This window comes from Spinacia oleracea, chromosome 1 (assembly GCF_020520425.1).
Source record: "Spinacia oleracea cultivar Varoflay chromosome 1, BTI_SOV_V1, whole genome shotgun sequence".
Lineage (NCBI taxonomy): Eukaryota > Viridiplantae > Streptophyta > Magnoliopsida > Caryophyllales > Amaranthaceae > Spinacia > Spinacia oleracea.
Genome location: NC_079487.1, coordinates 94053438 through 94071530, shown reverse-complemented (window position 1 = coordinate 94071530; position 18093 = coordinate 94053438). Strand labels below are relative to the sequence as shown.

Below are 18093 nucleotides of genomic sequence, written 5' to 3'. Positions count from 1 at the left end.
TTAGTCCGTATTTACTCAATATTCTTGCCACATCCAAAGGGGAAAAGTCGTGCGGGCCGTACACTCTTCCTAAGAGGCGTCCCATCGTGTTTTCGACCCCCTCACAGCAACACATTCTTTTTCAATTATTTTCAAGCATTCCTATATAATGTCCTGGCAATGGTCTTCCATCCCTACTATTGTTTCCATGCATGTCCCAAGGTGGTAATGATCCCAAGCGCGTTCGTTTTAGGTATAATTTATGTTATTGGTGATTTTAGTTTTTGGTTAGTAGTGGTTGTTTTATTTTGATATGATTTTGTTTTGATTTTTAGTGGGTTGGTAGATGAATTATGAGTTGGGATGGGTTTTTTCTGTTTTTATGATTGTGAATTTAGTTGAATTGGAGAACTATCTTTAAATTCGCTTATAGTATGTGCAAAACTATACTTTTGTCTAATTTGCGACGTGGTAGTTCATTTGAAATTGAATGTGGTTATCCATTGATTTTCTTGTACTGTTTGTATTTGGACGGGTCATCGGCTATATGATGGTTATGCGTTGTGCAACTAACTTTATTTCCCAAAATTAAGATGTCATTTCACTTGTGTTTTCCCTTTATTTCCCGACATTAAGGTGTCATTTCACTTTATTTCCCATTAAGGCGTCATTTCACATTAAGGTATCATAATTAAACAGTGTAATTTTAATATGAACTCAGCCCGTGGTTACTTTTTTCTTTGACTTCTTTCTGATAGTATTGACTGTTAACAGAAAGTGTCTTTTACTTTCGGAAACGTAGGTTGAAAAGATGGTTCAAAATATGGTAAAATGGTTGAATCCATGAGGTTTTCTTTTGTTCAGACTAGTTGTTGGAACGTGCGCTAGCGCGCACGTTCCCCCAAGATATAAAACGCTATCTCCCATAACACACTATACAAATCACAAGCCAAATTACTCTATAGAAATAGTTGAAGACATGAATATAGTACTCCGAAGATGATAATAAACATGACTAATTACTTGATGTAGTTTACATATATAGAATTCATGGCTAAGCATAAAAAATTTACATGGCTAAGTTTAGAAAAATTAAAAAAGACCGGCCTAATAGGGGAAAGGAGAAATAACAGTCATGATAGTTCCTCGGCTAACTTTGTGGCAACATACGACTCTGCAAAAAAAGATTCATGGTTACTTAGTTGATCAATGATGAAGCAAGAAATATGTCTATCCTGCAGTTATTGATTGATTGTACACATACTACTGTCATACTCAATCACCTGATATATAAGGCTTTGTAGAGCTGTTGCTGTTGCAATTGCAATTTCAGCTAATATTGCAGACGAATCAACAACTGCGCAAGTCAAGTCAAAATCTGAAAATAGCACGAGATGCCAATCTTCAGGATTAAGCTCTTTCCACAAGGGAGCCACGATCTTTTGTGGAATTATGTTTCAAGCTTCATGGCCTGTTTATTTAATTAAGTTTCTAAATGCAGCACATCACATCATCTCATATAAACAAAGAGGAACTGAGGAAGCTAATAGACTCGAACAAACTTCTTAAGTTCACAACCGCTCAACTTTACAGCATAGTAGACGCAAAGCGAGAGGCAGGGGGTTGAACTAAAACAAACTTTCTTTTCCTAGGAAGTTGTAAAAACTCACAGAAAAGTAGGTACTTAAAAAAAATTCACACTATTCAAGAAATATAAACAAAATCTAAAACCGCTAGGATGAAATGCAGTCTCTTCAAAGTTCAGCCATCCTTTCTAATGTGACAGACACAATGTTGAGTATCCTCAATGACAACATTTATATTTCCAATACATACTGCTAAATAATGAAATAGAAGCAATGCTAAGAATTTCTAATCAGCTTTCCTCTTTGCTAATGACTCTTGTCAGCGAAAAGCTGATAACCCCAAACATGATATTACATATTAGAGTTGAACATAAATGTCGCTAGGTGTGACTTATGCCTGTAGCGGCTAAACGACTGCAAAACTAAACACACATAACCCTAGTGAAATAACTGAATCATCTTTATTAGGCATGTTCATTACACATTACTGCTGAAAATATTTCTAAAGTTTTCTTAGGTGTTAAAGGAGTTGCACAATAAGTACAGAATGAAAAGAATCACAACCTTTTTATGAAACTCAAAATTGAGAGGCACAGACTGTTAGAAGTCCTAGACTCCACGATCGGTGAAAATAGAGAAATGTACATCAATACCTGATCAGAAGCATCTTTGAAAAATCTCAAAGAACTCCTTAGCACCGAATATTCGCCGCATCATTTAATTTTGCTACATCATTTGATCTCTGTCTCTCTTTAAAATTCCTTATAATCTTGAGTCCACTTCCGAACTGGTAGTTCAGTGATTCTGAGAGTTACATCGTCCCTTCACTTGCATCACTTGCATCACTTGCACTGTCTACATCCACTACCTCAATAGTTCCACTAACTGTGAAGTGATTCCAGTATCTTTCCTAGTAGTTCTCTAGTGATTTCAGTCATCCTTGTGTACATGTATCTGACAATGGCAGCATCCTCTCCTCCCTGTGGAATAGCAATATCAAATAACGGAAATTAGAAAAGCAACTGAATTCACAGTTATAAGATCAGTTCAAAAGAAGACAATAGTGGATTGCTTTCTACATAAATTATGTACTTTATAGCTTGGTGATTATTATTAATAGATCAGTATTCAACTGCTACATAACTCTTTTCCGCTCTTCGATGAAAACTGCCAACCACTCACCCAACTCCAAATTCGCAATTCTTTTGCCAAGTATGTGGATTAACTAAGTAATTACAGCATAGAACATTTAAAGTATATACTTCGTATTATTTAAGTATATACTTTAGTGGAAGTTTTGTATGGAAAATAGTAAAATAAACATGCGAATGACCTCCTAATATTGTAACTCATGGGCCTTTATGAACCTTCTAAAAACCTATGCACCAAAGCGCGGCACCGTCCTGTTTCAGCAAATGGCACAGATTTTCGATGACAACCCTTTCACATGTATAAAATCCAAAATGAAATTTACAAACAGTGAAGGCTGAATGACTTACGACAAAGCCCATATGTACAAGGTAGACAACATGTTGGGTTTAAGTTTAACCCACAAAAATTGAGCTTTTGAAGTAAAAGGTTAAAAATACTTTTGAGGGGGGGATGGGGATACAAGACTTGTTCAATAATTGACCGTAAAGCACATCAAAGGAAGAAGAACAATAAAAGAAAGAAACTAATAAACAAAATCCACAATCAAGAAGTTCTCAAAAGAATTGGGAGACATACTATGATGGCACAAGTGGACCATACGCAATACTTGGGCCCAAAATCTTACAAGCACCAGAATAACCCCACCATTTCCTCCTCCTTTCAAAAATGGGAAAATGGTTGAGGTGTTATTACCCTGGAAGAAAATTGAGATACAAAGGACAAGCCCTGCTGACCAAAACCAAAGATCCCATCAAGAGCACGTTCTGAATTGATCAAATCTCCAGATTGATAATTGTTGCATCTGCACCAGAACCATAGATTTAAAATCAAAACATACAAGCACAAAGAAAAATGTAAAAGACAGAAAACCAAGGAGAGTAGACATTAACATTCAGCAAAAGCATAGATAGGAAAATTTTCTCCTTCAAAGTAAGTTCAGATATAAACTGAATTTGCTAAAGGGTAGACTATTTATTTTGCAATGTACCAGTTTCGTATACATATTTATCCTTTACAAAAAAGTTAGCAAGATAGATTACCATTGTAAACAAATTAGAACAGAAAAATTCCCCTCACCTGAAAACGATAGAGGCAGGTGAATTAGCGTTCATAGAGCTCCCTAGATCATATAAAAGTACATCATAGTAGACACATAAAACCCTGAGGTCCCACTTCCATCACCATATTGAAACGAGTAACCGCACTGTTTACTTTCAGCTGAGTAGTGAGACGATGCTGGTGGAACCATAGTACTACATACTGGGTCTGAACAAGAAACTGCGTTGGCAGTTGAGGAGCCATTGATATCATAGAAATTGAGCTCGACCTAATATCAGTCAGCAGAAACTAATAACCATCATTCAAATAATCACACAATAAAGCGCGATATTGAGTAGAAACATAAATGAAACCCACTCGCCCGTGGACAGTCAATAAATGGAACCCATAATCTGCACATTGTATTCCCTTGGGGTAGTTCCTAGTCTCACTCTTGTAAAATACAGCCTACCTTAAACCAACACCACACGAAATTCAAAAACAAACAAAAAAAGACTTTCATCAATACAATGAAAAAAGGCGCAGATTAATGCTTAGGTTCTATTTATAAACTTCTCGATTTCTTGAAGTATAACATCAAGACAATAAAACACAAAAAATACCTTTATTATAAAATGGCAGCAAAAAAGGGAAATACAAAACTAAGTCAAAATTAATTCGATAAGAGAAGAGAACATACATTTAGCTACTTCAATGATCCCTTCTCTACAGGACATTTATGAGAGCTTTAACTTTTCAATGTCCTTGTCATGTAAGAAATAAAAAGATCTTGGTATTAATATGGTACCAAAGTAAGATGGCAATCAACTTGGGTACAAGTTGTATGATAGATTATGAATGTTATATACGAATGAACACAACTTAGGCACATCTATTATAAAAGATGAGTCGGACAACAAAAGGCCCTCAATCTCTTCAGTGAAATCAGCATTAAGAACATATCATACACTATGTATAAATCATAAACCCAGAAAATTAGGAAATAAACCCAATAAAATAGTATTTGCTCCACGTTCAAATTTTTTAAGGCTTGAAAATGAAAAGAAGCAAAAAGATAAGGAACAAACCCAATAAAATAGTATTTGCTTCACGTTCAAGTGTTAGCTCGAGCAGCTCCAAGTACTATAGAGGCAACCCTCTCTGCAAAATTGAGGGTACTTATTCTCTCTCCGACAACATTCACATCCGTTATTAGGTACCCTTGTAATACAGACCTTCTGTCCCACATGCCTGCCAAAATTCGTGAATTGAATTAGTCATTCTACTAAAGAGGTAGTTGCGGAATAACATCTCATTAACAAATAAAAGGAATCATCCTGAAGAAAGAGCTTCAATCATCTTAACAGCGGACTGGATGAAATAGTAAGGCTAACAAAAACAGAATCTTTTTTTTTGAGGGAAACAAAAACAGAATCTTGGTCCAGGCAACCCAGATATATCTCCTTGATTATGGAATATGGCATAGGAGAACTCACAGGTTGGTTCTCCACTACTATCATAAATATACAAAAGCATTTTTGGTCAATACCTGACACTGTCTCGATAATTGTTCGGGTCAAAAAGTGGAGGTTTCGCACCAACTTCACGATTCAGATAACAAATGTTGTTCAAAGGCTTCCTCCATATAGCAATATAACCCTCCCTTTTACCAGTTCCCAGCAAATATGGGACGTAAGATTCTCCATTTCTGTAGATTTATAAGTAAAAAGAGAAAAAAGCATAAATAAATATGTTCCTATCTTGAAGAGTATCAGATTCCATGAAATCTAAATTAACAACTCAAATATTGACCAGCGGAAACTTTGAATTTAAGTAAGGGATTTCAAGCAAACTCAAAAGTCTTAAGAAGGGGGAGGAAGGAAAAACGGTGATAAAAAAGGTAAGCACTGGTAATTCCCTACTTATGAAGCAGGAAATGCATGTGTAAGTAAATAATAATGATACCTTTCCACTGCTTTTGCAAGTTATCTTCAAGTTTATAGACTGGCAATACTGCCCATACAAAATATCCTCCAGCTCTGAACATTCTATTAGCTTCAAGAAGCAAGATTCCATCTGGCAAATAGTTTTAATAAGTAGATCAGAACTTCGGTTGAATAAAAAAAAAGTCTAATGAAAAGGGTTTACAATTTAATTTTGATTTTGCGGATTATATATGTGTAGTTCAGTGATATCAATTCAATCTTTATTAGTTTTTAGTTTAGGTCTGAATCTTATTTTTTTGTTGCTAGTATGTATTATCATGAAGAACATACAAGATATTACTAAGGAACATACAAGCAAGACGCTTGTACGAAGATAATACGTATAAAATAACACATACTTAGTACTCCGTAACATGGAGGCTGACGTTCTTTAGTATTGCTCCGTTTAAAAAAGAGAACATGAAGTGAATATATAAGAACATAATATATCCCAAAAGAGAACATCAGGTCAATTATTAAACAAATAATAAAAAAGAAAGAACATGGAGTGAATATATAAGAACATAATTTATTCCAAAGAAGAACATCTGGTCAATTATTAGACATATATATTAAAAAAACATGGAGTGAATATATAAGAACATAATGTATTCCAAAGAAGAACATCTGGTTAATTATTAACTGATCGGTTTGGTCTCTGGTTAATTATTTGAAATCTCTATTAATGTATTGTTTTGATGCAAAGCCAACTCCATTTTTCTTGAAAACTTTGATTTAGGGTACTACCACGCCATTATAAAGAGAACCAAGTATGCTATACTTAATCTATATTGTAATACTCCACTATACGCTACCATAAATTGCTATACTAATCTATATAGCAGCAAGAAAATATTTACATTTACAAATTAAAACATCCATACTCCAATACATTCTAATCACCGTATAATCTCAAAGTACTACTACATATTTGATCCAAAGTCTTTGTTCTTTTAATAAAATAAGGCTAGACTACATACGGTGATTTTAAAGACACAAAATTCCATGTCTAAAAGATAATCTGCACCTTCATACGTTGCCCTACTCATGGCTACCATACTGCTGGCTTACTCCCTCTCACTGATACCTCTTCTTGTTACTCTTTCTCTCACTTGAAACCACTGACTCCCAAATATTCAATTTCCCAGCAATAAAGCTAAATAACACTAAAGAAGCAACAATGATTCAATTTCCCAGCAACGAATAATTGATAAAACACACACAATCCCAGACCATAAAAGATAATAAGATATGATCAAATCTGAAACAAAACCGAAAATGTCAGGCACAAAAACCGAACCAACCCTGAGATAAGCTATATAATTCTCAAAAACCAACATCAATTCAATTTACCGGCAATTTTACTAACACGTACATTAGACCACAAACATAATTTAAAAAAAGTTAGTACATAAGATTTTTTATTATGTGTTCTTCTTCGGTGTTCGCCGTGTTCGTTCTCTAATTTCTAGTGCCATGCGAATTTAAATTTCTTCAGATTTAACCCCTTTTATCGAATCGGTTGTGTATAAGAAAGCTATACAAATTACACTGTGATGAAATTGGGGATAAATTCATTTTCTGGTAGTTTGGAGATATTTTAGGGATGAAGATTGAGATTGTTTGGGAAGACGGAGAAACCTCTGATTGCTGAATTAGCGAAATCAAAGGAGTTTTAATTTCTAGAGATTTTTTTCCCCTAAATTTCGGGTACAGAGGGTTATACTAAGGATGTGCTTCCCGTATTATTTTTAATGTTTAATATGCGTTTTATATACAATTCTTTGCGTTTTGAAAGTGGTGCACGTACCTCTACGTGGACTATTGTCAGCCATCCACAAATTGGGCACACACACACAATTAAAAGAAAAGAAAAAAGATGTCAAATTGACAATAGTCTTGATAGATAAACAGAAAGGCGCACAAAGAACGTGTAATATCAGTATATGGTCACTTAAAAACAAAAATAACATTCATAGAAGTTATGAGAATTATCTTCCCAGTTACAACTGTCAACAAAAAGATTGACTATAGTTTCACTTCCCATATCTTCTGACCTCCGCATGTAGGTACTAACATGTTGTCTCTAGAAATGTTATGATATATTTGCATTTGCAACAGAATCAAATGAAATCATTGTATCCTCAACCAAATAATGAATGGAAAAGATCACATGCACAAAGTTATCAAGAATAGAAATAAATTGATATTTAATATAATGAGATACTATTCCATTACCTCAAAAACTTGGCTGACACTGAAATTTGCAATCTTTACAGTGCCATTACGCGAAACCAAAAGATTTTGAGTCTTTATGTCCATATGCACTATATTCTGTTTCTCAAAAGAAAAGAAAATTGTTAAGATTCAATATATGCCAATAGCCACGTGAAAAAATGAAGTTACAACTCAGATGGTTCAAGTGCCAAATTTAGAAGAAAAAAAAAAGAAAAAAAACTCCTAGAAAAACTCATTGTTTCTTCTCCTTTCAGCAATAATATGCATTAATGAACAAGTCAAAAGTAAATAGTTATAACCAAAAGAAACCTAAACAGAACAACACCACCTCCCAAAGAAAAAGCCCTAAGTTTGGAATAACAGATTTAATAATGGGTATGAAGAATCCCCTGTTCATTCCTCTTATCTCCTTATTCTGAACCTTTGTGGAAAAAGTTATGAATGTAAATATAACTACATTAAGCTTGATCATCTATTACAACCTATCAATCTATCATAGACTTAGATTAACTGCAAATGAAAAACACCAGGAGAACTACATAAGATTCGAACTTCTAAAGAGATTAACTGCAGTAAACTTCACATCTTAATGCTAAATTACAAATAAATCAGCAAACTCTCTGCACTTCTTTCTTAATGTAAAGTAGGAGACAGTTTTTTGCGCTGAGAAAAAAGGTAGGGCAGTGAGGCAGTATTCAGTTCTTGTTTTGAATCACAGATCAAATTTTTTTTAAGGGTATCACAGATCAATTGGAAACCACCTATCTTTCATCTTATAAATAAGCTACATACATCCAATCCTCCTTTACCCTAGAATGATCAGGAGCCTCTTTTAGAGGCATTGGGACAACATTTAAGATGATTTTGATGTAGGAAATGCAGTAAACAAAGTGTCAGAATCCCCATATACTCTTCTGGATTCCCAACACCATACGAATAGAAAAAAAAATAGCACCAAGCAGACTTTTTTTGAAAAGCGCATTACAAATAAGACCAATATGGACCTTGGGGGCAACAAAATTTAAAATGGAACTAAAGTGATCTTACATGTGAATGAAGATACATTAACCCAGAAACAATATCTCGTAAATATTGTCTCATGATAGCTTCCCCTAAGCCACCAGGTGGTCCAACACCCTCACAATCCCATTTGCCCTCCACATACTCAACTGAACAAAGAAAATTACAATTTCATTGACTAAAAGGCCAAAAAAAAAAAATTCCAGATCCATTTAGCCTCCAACAAACAAAAATTCAGAAGTGTGATACGAAAGGAAATGGTGGAAAAAATACCCATATAGAAGTGATCTGTGTCTGGATCATTAATCACCTCGATAAGATTGACTATGTTGGGATAGCTTACAATTTTCATAATTACCACCTGCAAGCAATAATAGAGTACTCAGAGATTCAAATAAATTAAGGGAGATAATAATGTAGGCAATAAACCCTAGTCAATTTAGAAAAAGGTTGTTTCTGATAACTATAAAATCATCATAGAATGCAGTTCAGATAAAATTTGGCAATTTACAATTGCTTCCCAAAATAAGCCTTGACAAACTCTGGTTCTTAAAACAAAAATCTACTCCGTAACGCAATTTCCACCCCCACCGTTATGGCAAACAGGATTTTCTACGGTCCAACTTAATGAAAAGGTTTGGCAGAAAAGTCCTGTATCAGAACTCTCAACATATAATGGTTAATCTGGCATAAAAGTGAATCTTATAAAATCAAGCACCTTTATAAAATCAAGCACCAGTATTTATCTTATGGTAAGTATGGAACAATTGTCTTCATGTATTACCTTATCTTTAGAAGTAACAGACTTCATGAAATCTCAATACCAATCATATAAACTCAACTCCAATTACAATCATATAAATGCAACTCCAATTACAATCATACAAACTCATATATATCCGCCTTCACAAAAACCCGTGACCAAAATCCTCAACAATTATGGTGATGATGGGAGACATTGAAGAAGAGTAATTTTATTCTCTAAATTAAAATGGGAAATCGAGTATGATCCCAAATTCTGCCAGATGAATTCAAATTACAATTCCTAATCTAAAGTATGTGCCAATAAACTTAGTCGTGTTTCAAATAATATCAATATTCCAATTTAATTAAACCAGCCATAATTCAAAAAAATCAACAATTAAAAGCAAATCAACCATTAAAAGCAAGAAATAAAACCCTAATTCAAAAAATCCAGACAAAGGTGAATCATACCAGGGAGAAAGAGACGAACTGATAGTGAGGAGATTCAGAAGGAGTGAACCTGGGTGCCGGTTATTGAAGAGGCGAATTACGAAGCAACAGATTCGTCATATGAGAACGAATAGCTAGGGTTGAAAATGGAAGGAGACAGTGAGTTTAACTAATCTAAAATAGCAAAATCAAGAACAAAACTACCGAAAACAATCGATTTTCACCTTCAAATGTATCAATGGTTCCATAGTTGGACTCCTTCTCAAAATCCTCGAATGTGGGCCTTCGATCACCATAAACTAACATCCTCTTGAAGAAGAACGGAGATTGACGATCTGGAAATCTAGGATGATGGAAGGAGAGAGGTGAAGGGGGAGGAGGAGATTGCAAAGATGAGAGCTAGGGTTTGTTGAAAATGGAAGGGGAAAAAGATCCCATAGTCGAGGAAAGAGAAAGGGGAAACAAAGACGATCAAATAAGGCAGATAGATGATGGAACACGTGGCATCATCCAACATCATGGAAAATTTAGTAATTAAGGTTGAAAGGTGGGGTAAAATCGGCACAACACTATTGCAGCAATAGTAAATTGAAGTTTGTGTTTTTTAAAGTGTTAGGATAAGCTTGTAATAATGACAATGCAGATTAGAACCATATCAACTCTGTCTACTCACGTGATCCTAAGTACTACTATAAGGTTTGTCCTTATGTATACTCATTTTCTTCTCTGTTTGTTTATGTATTTGGGCAAAGTTTTGATCTGACTTGTTATATGGGGGCAGGTCAAGTTCTCATATAAAATTGAGTCAACAGTTTTTAGTGCCTGAATTATTTTATGTTTATGCAACAATCCTGATTTCGTGGCAAAGAGTAAGAAATAGGCTCACTGCTCTCCATACTTGTCTGAGTAAAGTGGTAATGATCTGTGACCTTTTTAAAAAAATTGAAATACAATCTGTCTTGTTTACTTGACCTTGAGGGGAGGTTGTTTGGTCACTTTCACAAGTGGAAGTCTACTGAGTGTATGCTTCATGTGGTCTTTGTTAGTGTGAGCATGTAAATAGTTGGCTTCCTACTGTTTTTTTTTTATGCTGGAATAGCAATATAGAACTCTCCTAATTAGGGAGGAGATAGGGAGAGGGATAGAAGGGGAAATAGGATATACATATAAGGATAAGTATGCAAGAGAGGGAGAAGATAGGAGCTGAAAAGATAAGCAAGGGCTGGATTTAGAACATACGGAGAGGGATAAAAAAGGGGAGAAAGAGGGAAATGAAAGGGGTTTACATATGAGTTGAAGTGACATAGTTGAGCAGTGAGAAAGCTAGAACTCTCCTAATTAGGGTGAAGATAGGGAGAGAGATAGAGATGGGGATAAATATGCAAGGGAGGGAGAAGATAGGAGCAGAAAAGAAAAACAAGGGACAGAGGGAGAAGATACAAAGAGGGATAAAGAGGGGGAGAGGGTGAGGGTGAAAGTAAGGATGGATGAGAGAGAGAACACGCTTAAGGGAGTCATTTCTTTTAAAAAAATTAGTAATATACAAGTATCAAACTGTTGTTCAAGATAAGACAAACAAGAGCGGGAAAGGGAGACCGAGGAAGAGAGAGAGGATGAGGTTGAAGGTGGGAGGAAAGGTTGAGCATCTACTTTTGAGTAAAATATGGAATTTACCCTTTCCTTTTTCACATATGTTAGATTTATCTTCCTTAATCAGTTATCCTGATTTTCTTGACCAAGGGGAAAATTATAACTCATACAAATTGTGGAAATCTTTATATCTCTAATAATTAAAGTTGACTCGGGATTGCCTCCTGATTCCTGATAGACTTAACTGCTTGATTTTTTTATTCGAGTTATGGCTAGCTCTTCTCACATAAATCGGAAAAAAATCATAGACAAATTGCAGACCTTGTATGTCCCTTTATTATGGACTTTATGCCTATGATCTAATGGTTTCATGCCAAATAATGTGTCATGTAGTCGTCCTTTCTCTATTACTAAGCTTCAAGCTGTGATTGGTGCAGATCATGAAGTTCCTGATGTTCATATATGACAAGTCGGGGTTCTTACAGCTCATACAACCTCCTATCATTGCTTCTGTAAGTTCATTCTACCCATCTGCCTAAATAACAGCTTGTAATTTGGAAGTGGTTAGCTTTTGTTGTGCATCACACTACTACAAAAATAAACAAAGAGACCCTTCTAAAAGGGCCTAAGAGACCCTCTAAGAGGGGGTCTCTATCTCACAGGTCTCTTTATCAAAGAGACCCTCTCATATGAGGGGGTCTCTTTGTAAAAAAAAAAGACCTCTTAAGTAAGAAAGAGGGTCTCTTATGTAAGGCATGGAAAAATTAATTCAGAAAGGGAAAAGATCCCATACCTAAGATATGAGGTCTCTTTGTTTGTTTCACAGAGACCCACTAGGTAAGATAACAGGTCTCTTTGTTCGTTTTATGGAGACCCACTAGGTAAGATAACAGGTCTCTTTGCAATATTTTTATTTTTTAAAAAAAACAATACCCTGCATCTCTGTCTGCGCACTAACCACTATTATTACGCTCCAATAATGAACTACACACAAAAATGACAAAATATTTTTATTAACAAACAATTAAATAAATAAATATTTCATCAAAATCTTCTACAACTTGTGTCACAATAAAAACCTTCTACAAAAACAAATAATTCATGACAGGACATATCTTTAGCCATTAGCCACTCTATAATGGAGAATTGAAATATGCGCACTTGGTTCAACTTCCACTACAATCAACGATTCAAGTTAGTCATCAAACTCAATTAAGGGTTCCTTGGGTACATTCAGCTTAAGTTTATGCGTGTTGGCATCCTTCCTCCTCAAGCAACTTCATATAATTGTCAAATCTGCATTCCATATTCATCAAGTTTTCCTCTAATGCTTCACAAACTTTAATGGAATCATCTCAATGTTCATATAGCCAATAAGCCTGCCACACTTTGCAAAACCGGCAAACTTGTGGCACCTACCTGTAAAATCAACCATTATATAAAAAAAAAAAAAAAAAAAACTAAGTTCAAAACTATGTTGCAAAGAATTCATAGAAATGCAAAAATCCAATTTTCACACAATCAGGAAATGTGATGACTAACAAACTAAAGCAAAAATAAATCAATATTTTGCTAAGAGATCTCATATTGATTTGTTTATTATCAACAAGGTACTAATGTTAATTAATTTGGTTAATTACAAAAATTATAGAGGATCATTTCCTGACTCAAGACATAGGAAACGTGATCTTCATGACAGTTTCAGTTCATCAAAGGTTCAAAACCCCACCATCAGCACAAAACAGGATTGCATCTAAACATACATTGAAAGAGACTAAAATCTCGAAATCTTTCCTCTGCCATTGATCTACTGTAAGGGCATATTTTTCATTAGTGTAAAGTTTTAAGATCTTCTTCACCTGATTCATATCCATAAGTACAGATTCAGATGCTCATGTAACACCAACTAAAAGAAAGATTTCACTCAGCTCTATAAATCAAGTATTGGAAATTTAGAGAAATCCTGAAAGTATAGAATAGAACTATAAGCCTGTTTGTAAACTTTATCTTTGAAACATAAAAAATTCGATTGAATAACGCATTTAGCCAAAGTGGAAAAGTAGCAACTTCTTTATCATACTCGTTATATACTATGTAGCAGTCAACTGTTAATCCAGATTCTAAAAAGAACATTGCAAAATGCATACATAAATACAAACAGAAAACAAAATCTTAGACTTACTGTATTTTTGTTTTTGCTTGCTTGTGTTAGCCTTTTTCTTCTTATTATTCTTCCTTTTCACCCAACATACATTCAAACAATTTTTAACCTGAAGCAACGACACAAATGCAATTGCAAGTATATGTGGTTCAGAAATAATCCGTCTCTTGTACTGGCTTACTAAATTCATGTCTGAGAAGAACATCGGATTGTCCCTGGAAAACCTGCACCGCAGCGCTCCCAATACCATTACTTATTTGGTCAGCATCTTCTTTCTTTTCACTTGATTGCTCTGAGACTCATCAGCAGCCCGATCACTTGTTCATGAAACGAGGAAACACAAAATAAGACTTGGAGGAGCCAAAATAAAAATAAATGCCTATTCTGAAAGAGTTTTGGAACTAAAACACCAAAATAGAGGTCGAGATAGCTATTTAATTGAAAACTCAAACAAATCAAGAGGTAAGTAGATCAAAATCACCTACGGCAGATTATTCGTGAGTCACAACAGTCTTGGGAAACACATTTAACCAGTACTATCAACAATGCGATGAACTGTACTATCAAAAAAGTTGAGCAATGCGATGAACTATACTATCAAAAAAGTTGAGCAATTTAACCACTATCTTTCCTGGAGCCAAGTTAGCTGCATATCCACTCTGAAAAGATACAAAAATGTTTAAAAACATTATACAGCACGCTGGACTTCTTAACTAGAGAAACATGAGGGAAAACCTGTTGGTGTATCCTAATCCTCTCTTCAAGAGATGATAATAACTGTTTCAATGTATCTTCTTCCGGTGATCGTCCAATTTTGAGAGATTTGTAAACAGCTAGACAGTATCTGAATTATGCCATCATGTTAAAGCAAAGCAAAAAGATAAAAAAAATTCAATTAAAAAAAAAAAAAGAGGCTCCAGTACATACTTCAATGAATCCGAAATCCTTCCAACCTCGGCCAACATGTGCGCATATACAAGTTTGTATGACTGGAGTTGAAGCAGAGAAAACTGAGAGTTCCCAAGAAACTTTGCATATTCAAAAACCTATGTTCTCTGCAGTAACAACCAAAACAAGACGGTATCTTATTGATCATCTCTACTACTAATTATTTTACTCCAGAGACATAGATTTACGATACAAGCATAGAGTACACAACTGCCTACAATATCAACAGTAGAAGACTACTATAACCAAAATGATTCACATAAATGATTCAAGCTGGGTACAAATCCATCATTTGTAGAACCAATAGCAATACGGAATTGGTAGACTTCAAATAAAACAAAAAAACTAACAAAATTAAGCATGACTAATCACATTATAACCATAGTTCTTGCATTCACACAGTACTAATTTCGCTGAAGAAATAGACAAACTAACCTAATTCACTCGTATTCTGACTAGTTCCTCAATTACCTTTAAAAACATTTAAACCATTCTGCTAATTTCAATCCTCTTGAAGGTCGATCCCTCAAAACCCTAATCTCACAACACATAACCGTACAATTAAAAAAAAAAAACCCTAAATTCCGTGAAATCCATAACAAACAAGAAAAAAACGCAACACAATTGCAGCAAAATAACCATGAAGTTCAAACAAAATCGAAAAAAAACATCAGAAAATCAGAGATTGAAGCTAAAATTTACAGACCTGTAAAATAGCTAGAGCGATGAACTCTTCGAGGTTGAAAATTAGCATATGCCATAATTTCTTCTGGTTCAGATCTAAGAATATTTTGAAGCGTTGAACCTTGGATTCTCCAACATCGCGGAGATTTTCTACACTTTGGTCTCTCAGAGAGGTGTGGTATGGAGGAAGAGAGATGGAAAAGACCTTATTTATTTTGCCATTTATTTTGCCATTTAATTTGGGGGGAGATTTGAAGAAGGAAGAGCAAAAGACCCGGTAAACAAATAAGGGGTCTCTTCCTTTTCTCCTTCTTTTTAAATCTGTGGCTCCAGTGCATGGAGAGACCCGTTGTTTTAAATAACGGGTCTTTTAGTTCTCCCTTTTTATTTTCGGTGGAGAGAATGTGGGCCCTATGGTAAATTAGAGACCCGTTAAATCAAATAACGGGTCTCTTGCTATTCTTAATTTAGTTTAGGTTGTCTTATTTCATTCATTAGAGACCCGTTATCTCAAATAATGGGTCTTTTATATTAAAGAGACCCGTTATCTCAACCAATGGGTCTTTTCTTTAGGGTCTCTTTGCCCATTTTTGTAGTAGTGTCAATTTTCCACATGGATACATGCACGTTTCAATTGGAGATGTGTAATGCATGTCCCTTATATTCTGGACTTTATGCCTATGATCCTATGGTTTCATGCCAAATAATGTGTCATGTAGTTGTCCTTTCTCTATTACTAAGCTTCAAGCTTGATTGGTGCATATCATGAAGTTCCTGATGTTCATATATGACAAGTCGGGTTCTTACAGCTCATACAACCTCCTATCATTGCTTATGTAAGTTCATTCTACCCATCTGCCTAAATAACAGCTTGTAATTTGGAAGTGGTTATTTTTTGTTGTGCATCAATTTTCCACATAGATCCATGCGCGTTTCAATTGGAGATGTGTAATGCATGTTCAAAAAGTAATGGAAATTACTATCTTTTGGAGTATAACATTATCTTCATTGACCAACTTTTCAGTGGAAATTGGTCCAACAGTTGGCCTTTCAAGGAGTGTTGTGCTTGAATGGTGCATTGATATATGCGTTTTATATAGAGTTTTTACCCCCGTCCCTTAGTACTTTTTGATCTCAAATGAGCTCTTCGGAGCGATTTTTAGTACTAATGTGCTCCTTGTAGTGTGTTTGTAGTTTCAGGTTCATCATTGTAGGAATTAACATATTTTTGTGCATTTCCTACTTATTTGAATCAATACAAGAGATTATATACTTTCGAGAGCGCAAACATTGAGTTGGAAGAATTTTCATGCAAAGCGAATAGTGAAAGAAGTAGAAAACTGAATGTCGTCCACTCTTTTGATCATAACTCGAGTTATACAACGCCAAATGCAGCGTTTCAAATTGGGTTGGATTCTAGACTTCAAGAGCTTTCCAACGAGTGGTCACTCGCCTAATTCCGACTTATAACGAAGGAGATATGGTGTTTTTAAGATACAGGATCGTGCAGTTTGACGAGCAGATCGCCCGATCGGGCGGCCCATTGCCTGATCGGGCGCGACAACCCCTGGGCGCGGATTTTTGCTTTGTTTCCGGTTTTTTTTCTTCTACTTTTGGGCAAGACTATAAATATAGCCCTTAGACATATTATTTGGGATCTTATTTTTTTTCTAGTACCTTAGTTTATTGCTTAGTTTTTATTCTTTCTCTAAACTTTTGTTAATTACTTTTATTATTGCTTTCAAGTTTCAAACTTTAAATTTCATCCTTTGTTCTTCAATTTGGTATTTATTATTTATTTCCTTCTTTATTCAATTTTAATTATGTTTTCATTAATCATGTTTGCTTTGTTTAAATTAAATATTTGTGAGTAGTTTATATTCTAGGGTTTTGGGAATCCATGAATTAATATGAAGGGATGATTGAATGTTGTTGATTGTTGGTATTGTGGTTAATTCCTATTGATTGATTTCATTTACTATGCGATTAGATTTGCGCAGGTCTAATTGTATTAGTCTAGCAATATCAAGTTAAGATTCGAGAGATGCAATTTGATGTTTAGGCTTGTGTCAAAAGGTAGAACTGGGATTAATACGTAGCGAGAGCCCGTTAATTCTAAGTCTATGATTAGCATCGATTCGAGAGAGCATGCTAATCCAATTAACTGTTCTATTGATTATTAATATTGTTTATCATCCCGGATTGTTGTTCATTGGTGAACCTATGCCCTAAACCTCTTAATATCTTATTTATTCCTCTTTTATTATTGTCTTAGTTTTAATATACAAATCAACCAACTTTCTTGTTTCCCAATAGTTTAGACCTTAGTTTTAATAGTAGAAAGAACGCTTGTTTCCCTGTGGATACGATCCTGACTTCCCTTGCTACCTTGTTAGTGGAATTAGGTTTATTTTTGACTAGGTGATACGACTTTAGCCTGTCATGCATATAATCAGTTGCCATGGAAACGGAGGATGCCGTAGAAGAGAGTGAAGAGGGAACTATTGTTGGACATCAA

The 18093-nt window shown here is 34.8% G+C and overlaps 1 protein-coding gene and 2 long non-coding RNA genes across 20 annotated transcripts; 1 reads left to right on the top strand and 2 right to left on the bottom strand.

Moving 5' to 3' along the window:
* Positions 1-974: 974 nt before the first annotated feature.
* LOC110795512 (serine/threonine-protein kinase GRIK2-like) lies at positions 975-10897 on the bottom strand. 13 transcript variants are annotated; one of them, XR_008927525.1, is made up of 14 exons: positions 10417-10897; positions 10214-10326; positions 9272-9359; positions 9026-9147; positions 7979-8074; positions 5721-5831; positions 5305-5463; positions 4844-5006; positions 4456-4481; positions 3795-4223; positions 3294-3519; positions 2219-2545; positions 1263-1357; positions 1012-1153 (listed from the first exon to the last, which is right to left on the bottom strand). XR_008927525.1 is itself a non-coding variant. In XM_056836537.1 (9 exons), the coding sequence occupies exons 3-7, from the start codon at positions 9348-9350 to the stop codon at positions 5422-5424; spliced, it is 450 nt and encodes a 149-aa protein (XP_056692515.1). In that variant the 5' UTR covers positions 9351-9359; positions 10214-10326; positions 10417-10897; the 3' UTR covers positions 4461-4481; positions 4844-5006; positions 5305-5421. The 13 variants fall into 13 exon arrangements, 1 of the variants encoding a protein (XP_056692515.1); XR_002535310.2 differs by lacking the exon at positions 4456-4481 and having other exon boundaries at positions 3795-4044; positions 4134-4223; XR_008927526.1 differs by having other exon boundaries at positions 1013-1153; positions 3795-4044; positions 4456-4519.
* Positions 10897-17355, top strand: LOC130467769 (uncharacterized). 3 transcript variants are annotated; one of them, XR_008927560.1, is made up of 4 exons: positions 10897-11106; positions 12220-12294; positions 16347-16411; positions 16838-17355. It is a non-coding gene; the product is annotated as an uncharacterized lncRNA (long non-coding RNA). The 3 variants fall into 3 exon arrangements; XR_008927567.1 differs by having other exon boundaries at positions 16295-16411; XR_008927566.1 differs by lacking the exons at positions 16347-16411; positions 16838-17355 and having other exon boundaries at positions 10900-11106; positions 12220-12458.
* Positions 12520-15741, bottom strand: LOC110795501 (uncharacterized). Of its 4 annotated transcripts, none has more exons than XR_002535297.2 (4): positions 14871-15741; positions 14679-14787; positions 13965-14602; positions 12520-13201 (listed from the first exon to the last, which is right to left on the bottom strand). It is a non-coding gene; the product is annotated as an uncharacterized lncRNA (long non-coding RNA). The 4 variants fall into 4 exon arrangements; XR_008927543.1 differs by having other exon boundaries at positions 13965-14260; positions 14429-14787; positions 14871-15739; XR_008927538.1 differs by having other exon boundaries at positions 13965-14260; positions 14425-14787; positions 14871-15738.
* Positions 17356-18093: the final 738 nt, after the last annotated feature.